General features: G+C 39.7%; 1 protein-coding gene across 1 annotated transcript; it reads left to right on the top strand.

The window, feature by feature from the left end:
• Window positions 1-3,870: 3,870 nt before the first annotated feature.
• tesca (tescalcin a) lies at window positions 3,871-9,945 on the top strand. Its single transcript, XM_010894768.4, has 8 exons — window positions 3,871-4,132; window positions 5,227-5,296; window positions 5,836-5,916; window positions 6,203-6,342; window positions 6,958-7,019; window positions 8,085-8,192; window positions 8,663-8,710; window positions 8,944-9,945. Exons 1-8 carry the CDS (start codon window positions 4,069-4,071, stop codon window positions 9,025-9,027), a joined length of 657 nt encoding a protein of 218 aa, XP_010893070.1. The 5' UTR covers window positions 3,871-4,068; the 3' UTR covers window positions 9,028-9,945.
• Window positions 9,946-10,415: the final 470 nt, after the last annotated feature.

Raw genomic sequence — 10,415 nt, 5'->3', positions numbered from 1 at the left:
TCCAAAAAAACTTAAACAGTAAACTATTGATCTGTTTACAGGTATTCTCATGGATAAATAATGAAAAAGATGGATATATAAGGCGAGCTAGACCTTCAGCTTTTATTAAAAGAACTCTACCAAGAAAAGATCATTCTATTTGAAGCCAATTGTTAAGTATTATTTTAGCTTTTTTAATTTTAGGGAGAAAATTCATATCTTGTCTAAGAGATATTTTCTTGGAGATATGAATACCAAGATATTTCACATTATCTTTAATGGGTCTATTATTCACATAAGTTCCAGAAGAGTCAAATAAACAAATAATTTCACATTTAGGAATATTTAAATTTAGACCAGAAGCTTCTGAAAATGCATTAATTGTTTCAAGAGCCTTACCAACCTGATTTGTATTCTCTAAAAACAGGGTTGTATCATCCGCAAGTTGTGAAATTCTAATCTCACGGTCAAAAATGGACACCCCTTTAATATCAGGATTATTACGAATACTCAGAGAGAGTAATTCAACAACTAACAGAAACAAAAAAGGAGATATTCCACAACCTTGCCTCACTCCCCTATTAATAGGAAATCTATTAGAAGTATCAAATTGTAAAAGAACCGAGCTATTAATGTCCTTATATATCATTTTAACAAATTTGATAAAACTTTTTCCAAAGCCAAACAACTCTAATGTCAAAAATTGAAATTTGTGTTCAATGGTGTCAAATGCTCTGTAGAAATCTAGAAACAATATGATTGCATCCGAATTAATATGATGTGCATAATCTATGAGATCTAAAATTAGCCTGATATTACAGCTTATATGTCGTTTAGGAATAAAACCTGTTTGTGTTTCATTAATTATTTCAGACAATCCGGTTTTTAGTCTTTTGCCAAAAGCTAATGATATAATTTTGTAATCTAAATGTAGTAATGTGATTGGCCTCCAATTGTGAAGTGAGAGAGGATCTTTATCTGGTTTTGGTATTAGGGTGATGAGCCCTTGTTTCATAGAGGTACTTAATTCTTCATTATTAATACAGTCGTAGTACATTCTAAGTAGTGGTCTCTTGATAGTGTCCCAAAAGTGTGCATAAAATTAAATAGTTAGGCCATCTGAGCCAGGGGATTTACCTTTCTTCATAGACTTCATTGCGTTGGTTAGTTCAGTTACAGTAAGGTCCTTTTCACCGTTTTAAACTCATTTGAAATACCTGGAATATAATGTTTTATTTTTTGTAGAAAGGAATTCACATAATTTACATTATAATTTGAACTATATAATTTATTAAAAAAAGAATATACATAATGATTTATTTCAGAGGGGTTTAGATCACAAGAATGTGATGACAGCCGGTAGCCCCACTATAGCGTCATTTCGTATTTCAGATCTGATTGGCTGTCTGTCTGGCGCCAACATTAGTCGGCAAGAAGAGCGAGGAGTGGAGATTGTCTTAGCTAGCTTGTTAGCTTCACAAACGCCAGATAACTTGAGAAAACGAATGAAGTGGATTTCATACTCGAGCACCGGTTTGAATCCCTTAATTTGGAGGAGAAACTTGAAGTAAAGCGACTTGGTGCCCACCAGCCACGGGATATTGTCATCACTCAACTGCTGGTAAAAGTAACCGCTGGTTTAACGTGGAGTGGTTTTTGAAGAAAAAGTGGCTAACGGTTATCATACAAAAGAAGGCACTCCTCTGTTTTCCGCGTCTGCTATTTGGTGGAGATGGTTCTTGGTCGAGGACGGGTTACAAAGATTTGAAACATCTTTCAGAGAGGATTGCAAAACATGAGAGCAGTGGGAGTCATCTGGATAATGCTGTGAAATTGGGCTTACTTGGAAGGGTAAATGTCACAGCCCAAGTTGATAGTGCATACAGGCGCTCCATGAGCAGCAGAACAAACAGGTGGAGGAAAACAGGTACGTTCTCAGTTGGATCATAACGTATTAAACTGTGTGGAAAATGTGAAACCGCACTGATGTCTCCTGTAAATCACAAATGGAGGTTTTTGGAGTTTGTGGAAGTCAAAGATAAAACAGCACTCGGCCTCTCTAATAGCACCACTGAAGCTGGGAGAAAAGCTGATCGCTCAGACTTATGATGGTGCGGTTTTAATGAGTGGAAATGTCCGTGGGGTATAGACGCTAATGAAAGAGACATACCCACATGCCCAGTTTGTTCATTGCTATGCTCACCAGCTGAACCTGACATTGCAGCAACTTTGTTTAGCAATGATGAGCATCCTGAAGTTTTTTTTTTGTAGATTTAACTGCTTTTGCCACCCTTTCCTCTGGCGCTCCAAAACGTGTTGCAGCACTTAATGAGGCAACACAGAGACGCATTCCAAGGCCACCCGCTGTACGATGGAACTTTAAAAGTAGAACTGTCAATGTAGTTTGGGGAAACCGCGATGCGCTGCTCCTGTGTATGGAGGACATAGGCACACAACCAGTATGGGATGAGGCCACCATAAGTGAGGCCTGTCAAAAAAACGTTTCAAGGAGAATGTCCAGAATATGCGGAAGCAAACTGATGAATGGGCTGCCACCGTTCACGATGGAACAGACGAGCCAGGCCGACGAGTATCCAACACTGCGCCGGTGATGAAGGAGGCCTGCGACACAGTCATCTCCCAGGTGGAGCAGAGGTTTTCACAAAGTGACCACCTGATCGCTGCCAAGTTGGTTGACAGCTCGCTCTTCCCACAATTTGTCCAGTCATTCCCTACATCTGAACTTGACTGTGCGGTGAAACTATGGCCTTTAGGAAACAAGGAAAAGTTGAAGTCTGAGCTTCACACTGGTAAGACGGCCATGTCTCTGTTAAGATCCATCCATGAGAACAACCTAGAGGAGGCTTTGAAGAGGGCTTTCCTCCACCTTGAAGAGGGTAAAAACCTTCACTCGCAATACCATGGGACAGCGGCGACTCAACGCATATGCCATGTTGTCCATAAAAGCCAGCTGATTCAGCAGCTACATGACTTCATTCCCAAAGTCATAGATAAGTTTGCCCAGAGGAAGAACCGCCGTGCCACCTTTCTCTTCAAGTGAGCCTTCAGCCTTGTTGAGTGAAAGCATACTTTATCATCCTGCCTTTATGGTGCTGATTCGTGCATTGGTCATATTTTTGCTGGATCTATTGATATAGATGGTCACGAGTGTCATTGTGTCCATGCTTATCTGTTAAGGTTGTTGGCATAGAATGGATCTGTATCCCTAAAAGTTGTCTTTCCGCTTCGTTGTGGCCTTCAGTGGTGTAGTGCTCATTGCTGTTCGCTTATTGGCTGTGAGCTTGGTTGCATTCCTAATTTAGGTTAGTCAATGTGTGTGTGAGAGAAGGAGAGCAATTACACAAGAACGCCTCTCTCTCTCTCCAGTATGTGAAACACCTGGTAGAAGCATGCCGCTCTGTCGGTTGTCTGAAAGGGGAGAACGCGCCTTGGGTTCTTGTGCGTTTGTGCCCAGCCTGCGCTTGCCGTTCACAAGGACCAAGACACTCACATATAGCTTGCATCAACCCTCCGATATGAGGGTCAGTTCAATTTTACACGGTAACAAATCACGAGGCAAATCAGTCTAAAATCCAGAACTTTGACCTTCTTTTGAAAGCTAAGACAAACCATTTTAAGTTAAAAGTTTTGTGGTGCTGCCATATATGATTGTTGTGCTGTGCTGTCTCGTCACACGCTTTCCGGCGGCTACATTACAAAACAGGAAATTAGATTTAAAACAAAAAAAAGTCCCCCAAAACCTAATGGAAGAATTGAAACAATACATGATTACATCGCTATAAAAGCAGTTAATTATCGTATTTACGTTCAAATTTCATTTGAAGTCTGTTAAGGACCTGGGGGGGTGGGGGAGTGGTGAAGTTTTCCGTCTCTTCCACTGGACCGTAACAAAGTGCACTGTCTGACTTCCTCACGACAGCAGAATGAAAAGGGACGAGCTAGTGGAGACGACAGTTCAGTAGGAGCTCCAAACTCAGCAGAACTCATTGTCTCACCTGCGGTAGAGATAGTAGCGCGCTTGTGAAAGGATTTATAAGTGCGCGAGTGTCGCTTTCAGGAATAATAGCAATGGGAGCATCGCAGTCTGCGCGCACTGAACATGAATTCAAAGATCTGGCTGATCGTACTGGATGTAAGTACACTGCAAAGAAAATTATTATCAAGTATATCTTGTTGTCTGGTTAAAAAGTCTAACCGTCCTTAAAATAAGATCAACATTTCATAACAAGCTTAAATTGTATTAGATTATACCACTTGGTTTTATTTGTCTTGTTCCATTGACAAAGTATTTCACTTATTTCAAGCAAATATTTCCTTAAATATAGTTACATTTTCACAAGTAAATGTTTTAAGTGTAGCCTGGGATGTATTATATTCACTTTAATATATACATTATTATAAAATTTAATAAAAAAATAAATTATATACAGAGCATAATCTCGATGATAGAAAACAGCATAAATGGACTTCTTACTTGGTTTCATTGGGCTACTCTCTTAAATCTCTTTGCGACCAGTCTTTCCCTGAATACCAGATAAGACCTGGGGCCATGTTAGGTGAATACCTTGAATATGTCATTTGAATATGGTCAGTTATAACATTTTGATGTGGCCCTGTTTCACTGTAGGTAACACATTAAATGATAGTGCCTCATAAATACCTGCAGGTCCAAACCTTGCCTATAAATGCTTGTCTTGGCCACATGCCCTTTGCTCAATATAAACCAACATTTATGGACAAGCCCTTTGCCTGAGAGACATGAGGATTACCCATGCACACACGAGCCACGTGTAATTATCTAAACCTGCCCGTGTCATTTGTTTATGTCTGTTGTACTGTGTGTTTGCTGAAGCAAAGTTGCTCCATTTGTTTGGGTGTCTTTAGGCGCTGAAGGTGAACCAAGTTCCTTTTTAGTGTTTCCATTAGGCCTTTGTTGGTTTTTATCATGTTGCTCATTGTGTTGTTGGCCTGTTGTTGTTTCAGTTCTGCCCAATTTTAACAAGGTTTAACTCCACCTTATGGGGTAACAGCAGTTTTATTATTTTAGATTTATTCTTCCTTGGAATTTGTTTGTTTAAGATGTGAAATGTTATTGAGCTGTTGCAACAACAAAGTGCCTATGGATTACCATAAAGTTATTAGGACTATGGCTGTAGTGGTTTACTACTGTTAAGTTAGTAATATGTTAGTGTACAACTTTAAACTATCCCCTCTGTTTTTTCCCAGTTTCTCTGGAGCAGATTAACAACCTTAACAAGAGGTTCAGGCAACTGAGCAGTAATAAGGAGACACTAAGGTGTGTACACAAACAGGTGTTTGTAATGGTGTTAATTTTTTTCCTACAATGACCAGCATCTGGGTGTGGTCAGACAGGTTTTCTTCACTCGGGAATGTGTACGTTGTTACCTTAGAAACCAGTTGTTGGTTGTCAGCCAACACCTTTTCTTTACGAACCTCTCAATTCAAACCTGTTGAGTTTTATTCAGGAAAAATAAAATAGAGCCTGCTAAGTCATTTTGAATAAGGGATTGTGGTGGGTATTTGCATACACACACACCAGCACTCAATTATTTGTCCCTGGCAGGTTGCCTCGCATAGTGACAGAGATGACACATGACAGAGATGACACATGACAGAGATGACACATGCCTTCCCCTTTAAAAAGAAACAGTGACAATTTGTTTAGATATCCTATGCTGTACTTCATATAATGCAAAATCATTCTACGTATCCCACAGAAAATAAGATGCAGTTTAACTTTGATTAAAAGAAGAAAAGGACTGTACCATTTGCTCCTAACATTTTGTCTTGCATTTACATGTTTCTCTTTTGTAGTCGAGAGGACTTGGCCAGCATTCCTGATCTAGACAACAATCCAATCCGGTTGCAAATTATTAATGCCTTCTTTGATAAAAGGTGATTATAAAGGCAAAGTGCAATATGGAAATTGTTTGCATAATACATATTTGCTGTCATGAACTGGTATAACAGCGTCATTACATAGCAGAGGATAGTTTTGTTCACAAATAGGAAATCCCTCAGCCTGGGGCAGTCAATTCAATCACATATACTTATAAGTACACCTAATTTAGAGAGTATGCAAGAAATGTATGATGAACTATGCATGTCGGGCCTGGGGACTATAACCTACCAGCAATACGAGTTTTACCTGTAAATGCCTCTCTGCATTTTCCTCATTTAGAAACCTCAGTCAGAGTGAGGTGGGTATCGTTCAGGAGATCGGCTTTGAGGAATTCCTAATGGTGTTGACTCACTTCCAACCGGCCGCCATGGACATAACAGAAGACAACAGGGAGAAACTGAGGAGGACAAAACTGCGCTGTGAGTATGGTTCACTAGTAACATTGCCGTGTCTTGAAGATTTGCGTTAGTGTCCCTACTTGTTGTGTAGGCTTTTGGTCTATGGGCAAATGTGGCCTTAAAACTGACTCGTGCAAGTAACAGGTTTCAAATTAACTCAAAATATTTTATTATGCAGCAGTTTAGTTCAGTAATTAGCCCTTAGTGTAGAGTCTAGGTCGGCCTGGAGTTATCCCAATCTCTTAGGGCCAAATATTCCCCCTAATCATGGTTTCCAACAAATTATAATAATGAGCAACACCATTCGGACCATATCCTGTTCCTGGACAGCCCTTCTGTTGGATGATGGATAGAATATAATAAAATATAATTATACTAGAGCAGTGTTTCCCAATCCTGGTCCAGGTGAACTCAAGGAGTGCACATTTTTGTTTCTGCCCGAGCAGTCACACACCTGATTCAAATTAAAGACCTGATGATAAGTTGATTATGTCAATTTTGTGTGTAAGTGGCAGGGCAACATTTGAATCAGGTGTGAATGCTAGACCCCCTTGGGGTCCCCAGGACCTGGATTGGGAAACACCGTACTAGAGACTACATTTGTGTATGAATATATATACATATATATTGTTTCAGTTCTGTTCAACATGCACGACACAGATGGCAACGGCATCATCACTCTGGAGGAGTACAGACAGGCAAGACTCCCTTTACCATTTTTCTCTTCACAGTATTCTACCAGGCCTGTATTCAAAGCCTGTTTTTATATAGAGTGCTGATCTAGAGTCAAGGTACCCTTGTTTGAGGATGTCCAGGTGGTCACACACATTTCCTAGGTGCTAAATCCTAGATCAATATTGTCATTTATAGGAGTAGTAAAGCAACCTGTGCTACCCAAACTGCTAACACTGTGTTGGCAGTGTGTAAAAGTCACAATTTGAATGCTCAGTTTCTGCAACTGTACACATTTTTGTCACAAGGCAGATGTAAAATAAAGTTTTACCGGTACTACTTAAATTATGATTACATGGTAATATGGTTGTTGGAACAAGGAATGTGTGACTCCAGCTTCCATGAACGCTACAGATTACACACCAGCGTTGCAACTATCTTGATCTGATTACTGAAATAGGCTGGGACCTATTTAACGGTAACAACAATTGGAACAATGCACACAGTACTGGGTATTTTCAGTGTTTTTCTGATTTTACCTGGTGACAAAGGTATTCAGAATTAAGTGATGGTGTGCTTCGATATGTTGTTGGCATACCTATTTATTTACATAACTATCATTAGATCAAGACTGGTATTACGGGTGGACTTGGTCGTGTCCAAATTTAGGTGAGTTTCAGACGTGCAATTACCAAACAGTTACACAGTAGGATAACGGAATGTGTAATAACATCTCTAGTTACAGAAGGAGGAATAACACAGAGTGAATGCAGAATAACACTGAGAAAGTGAATGTGGAATTTCATATGCCTTACAGATGTGTAGTAACTCATTCCACAACAACCGTATTAGCGTTTAGTCGTGGAGTAATACTTATCAAACTATTATCTGCTGTTGTTACAACCATTATGGCCGGATATGGACCCAGTACTGAACCTAGCCTGGGTCCGTATCCAGCCTACCGTCCATCAGATGAGGACAGGGTCATTAAGTCTGAAATTATCTTATGTCAGCACTCCTATTGTGAGGCGCTTTGTAATGATGTGTTTGCACTCGATGTTGACTAGACAGTTGTGCTGTTTGATGTCTAGGCGGTGGAGGAGCTCCTGTCTAAGGCCGGAACAATCGCCCCAGAGACCGTCAAGGCCATCGCAGACGCCGCCATGCTGGATGTGGCGAGCACTACGAGAGGCAAAATGGTAATGGGGTCAATGCTTAAACTCCTTAATGTGCATAATTATTTTTATTGTATAAACCCCTTGATGTTCATCGACTTAAGATCATAGTGTTAATGAAGGATGTGTATATGTAAGATACAATGATAACACTATTGATTACAGTGAACAACACCTAATTTTAGTACATGTGCAAAAAATGGTTCTGCTTGTTTGCGGCCTCTGGCCATGCCAGAAAGCTGCCCTTTATTGTGATTAACCAAAGGTCACTTTGCTTTTTATTGGATAAAGGGGAAGTCTGCAGTTCTAACAATAACATAGTCATTATACTAATGAGGTATAAAGAAAGGGATAATCTGGAAAACATTTACTTAACTGAAATTCATTCAAATTCAGTTTTCTTAAAAAATTCAACAAGTATTCATCATTCATTTAAGTCAGGAACAGATGAAGCAAATGTAGATTGCCTTTTAATTGTTTTTCTTTCTTTCTAGGAACCTGATGAATTTTATGAAGGAATCACATTTGAACATTTTCTTCAGGTATGGTTAAAGTATGTTCAGTACAGGAGAAAACCTCTTTCCCACTTCCCTATATCAAAAGGTATTCTAACTAGCTATTTTTAGACTTGTTTAAAAACATTAATGCCAAATGCCACTTCCCTGTGAGTTAAGCAAAAACAAAATAGTGATTACATCACAGGGAAACTTTGCTTTATAAACTGCTATAATTTATACTTTTAATAGTTTTATTTTCCTTTATTTTCTGTCCACAGATTCTTAAGACCCTCGATATTGAAACAACGATGCATGTTCGTTTTTTAAACTTGGACACTGCAAACATGCGATGTGGAAAATGATTCTCTTCCTCCTTTAAAATGTAGCATTATGTTACAGAGGATTTTAGCAGAATTAAATCTCCTCTGGCATGAGGCCAAATTGCTTTTTTACATTTCTATGCTCAGGGGTGTCAAACATACTACAGGTCTAATCCAGAATGGTTTGAGAAAATATTAATTATATGCAACAAATATAATGGAGGTATTGCTGTTTTGGGCATATTTTGACCACAAGGATATTGCATTTTCACTGCAACCCACTGGACCTTGTTCGAGACTGTATGCGACCCGAAGTCAACACCACTGCACTAACGTTTTGAGTACTGGGAAATAATCTCAATACACTGCGGTACATGTTATGCAAATGCTCAGTATTGTCTACCATCGCATAAACCGCATGTTGGCCATGTTTAAAGCCCTGTCCCAGATATAACTGCATCCATATCAGGGCAGTGTGATGTCTTTTCTGTATTTCATGATTGTCTGACTGTGTCTGTGTATTAACATGTTGTTTGGCAAATGTAAACAGACATACTTTCCATTGCTTTGAAGACTACCTTTGTACACCCCCCTCCTTGCTGACCCATCTGTCTAAACAGCACAGCCATTTTGAATACCTAGCGGTTCACACAACCTGGTATGTGGACCACTGTTGGCAGGCAGGAGTCAGTTATTCTGGCCCAGTGGGGCAGTGAGATCCTACAGGGCGAGAATTTACTCATTCACTAAGCTTCATTATTCATATGTCCTCTTGGGGGAGTCCCACCCTTCTAACCTCTTAAAACTAAAGCAGAACCTCCTGTTTTTACTACTTGTGTTGATTGCATTTATTAATATCTTCATAGATGGACATTGTGCCTTATGTCAAAATAAGCTGTAATACCCTTTGCACTAATTTATACAAATATTTGAATCCTTATTTTAAAATAAAGACATTATTATATGAAGTTGGTGTTGGTGTTACTTGTTGGTTTTTTTGCTTTCATTGCGTTGCCACTGTAGAAAAGCGTTCAGTTTGACTCAAGTAAATACAAAAAGGCAAGTTGGCAGGGGATGAATTTATGAGCATGTACTCTTCTCTAGGTAGAAAACATGATCCAATCTTGAGGTAGTCTCCATTCTGAATTATTTGCAGAACTAAGCAAACCCATTCACAGTCCACGGAAACCTTTAAAAATAATTAAAAATAGGTACTAATTAAAATAAAAACTGGTTTCCACTGTTATGTGTGGTATAGTCCACGTACTGTCTACAGGCCCGGTGATGGGGGGGTGGGGGTGGTGGTCTACAGGGCTGGTGGTGGTGGTGGGGGGGTGGTCTACAGGGCTGGTGGTGGTGGTGGGGGGGTGGTCTACAGGGCTGGTGGTGGTGGTGGGGGGGTGGTCTACAGGGCTGGTGGTGGTGGTGGG

The sequence above is a fragment of the Esox lucius genome, chromosome 13, assembly GCF_011004845.1.
Source record: "Esox lucius isolate fEsoLuc1 chromosome 13, fEsoLuc1.pri, whole genome shotgun sequence".
NCBI lineage: Eukaryota > Metazoa > Chordata > Actinopteri > Esociformes > Esocidae > Esox > Esox lucius.
Note: the sequence above shows the minus strand (reverse complement) of the source record. Positions and strands in the feature narration are given on the sequence as shown.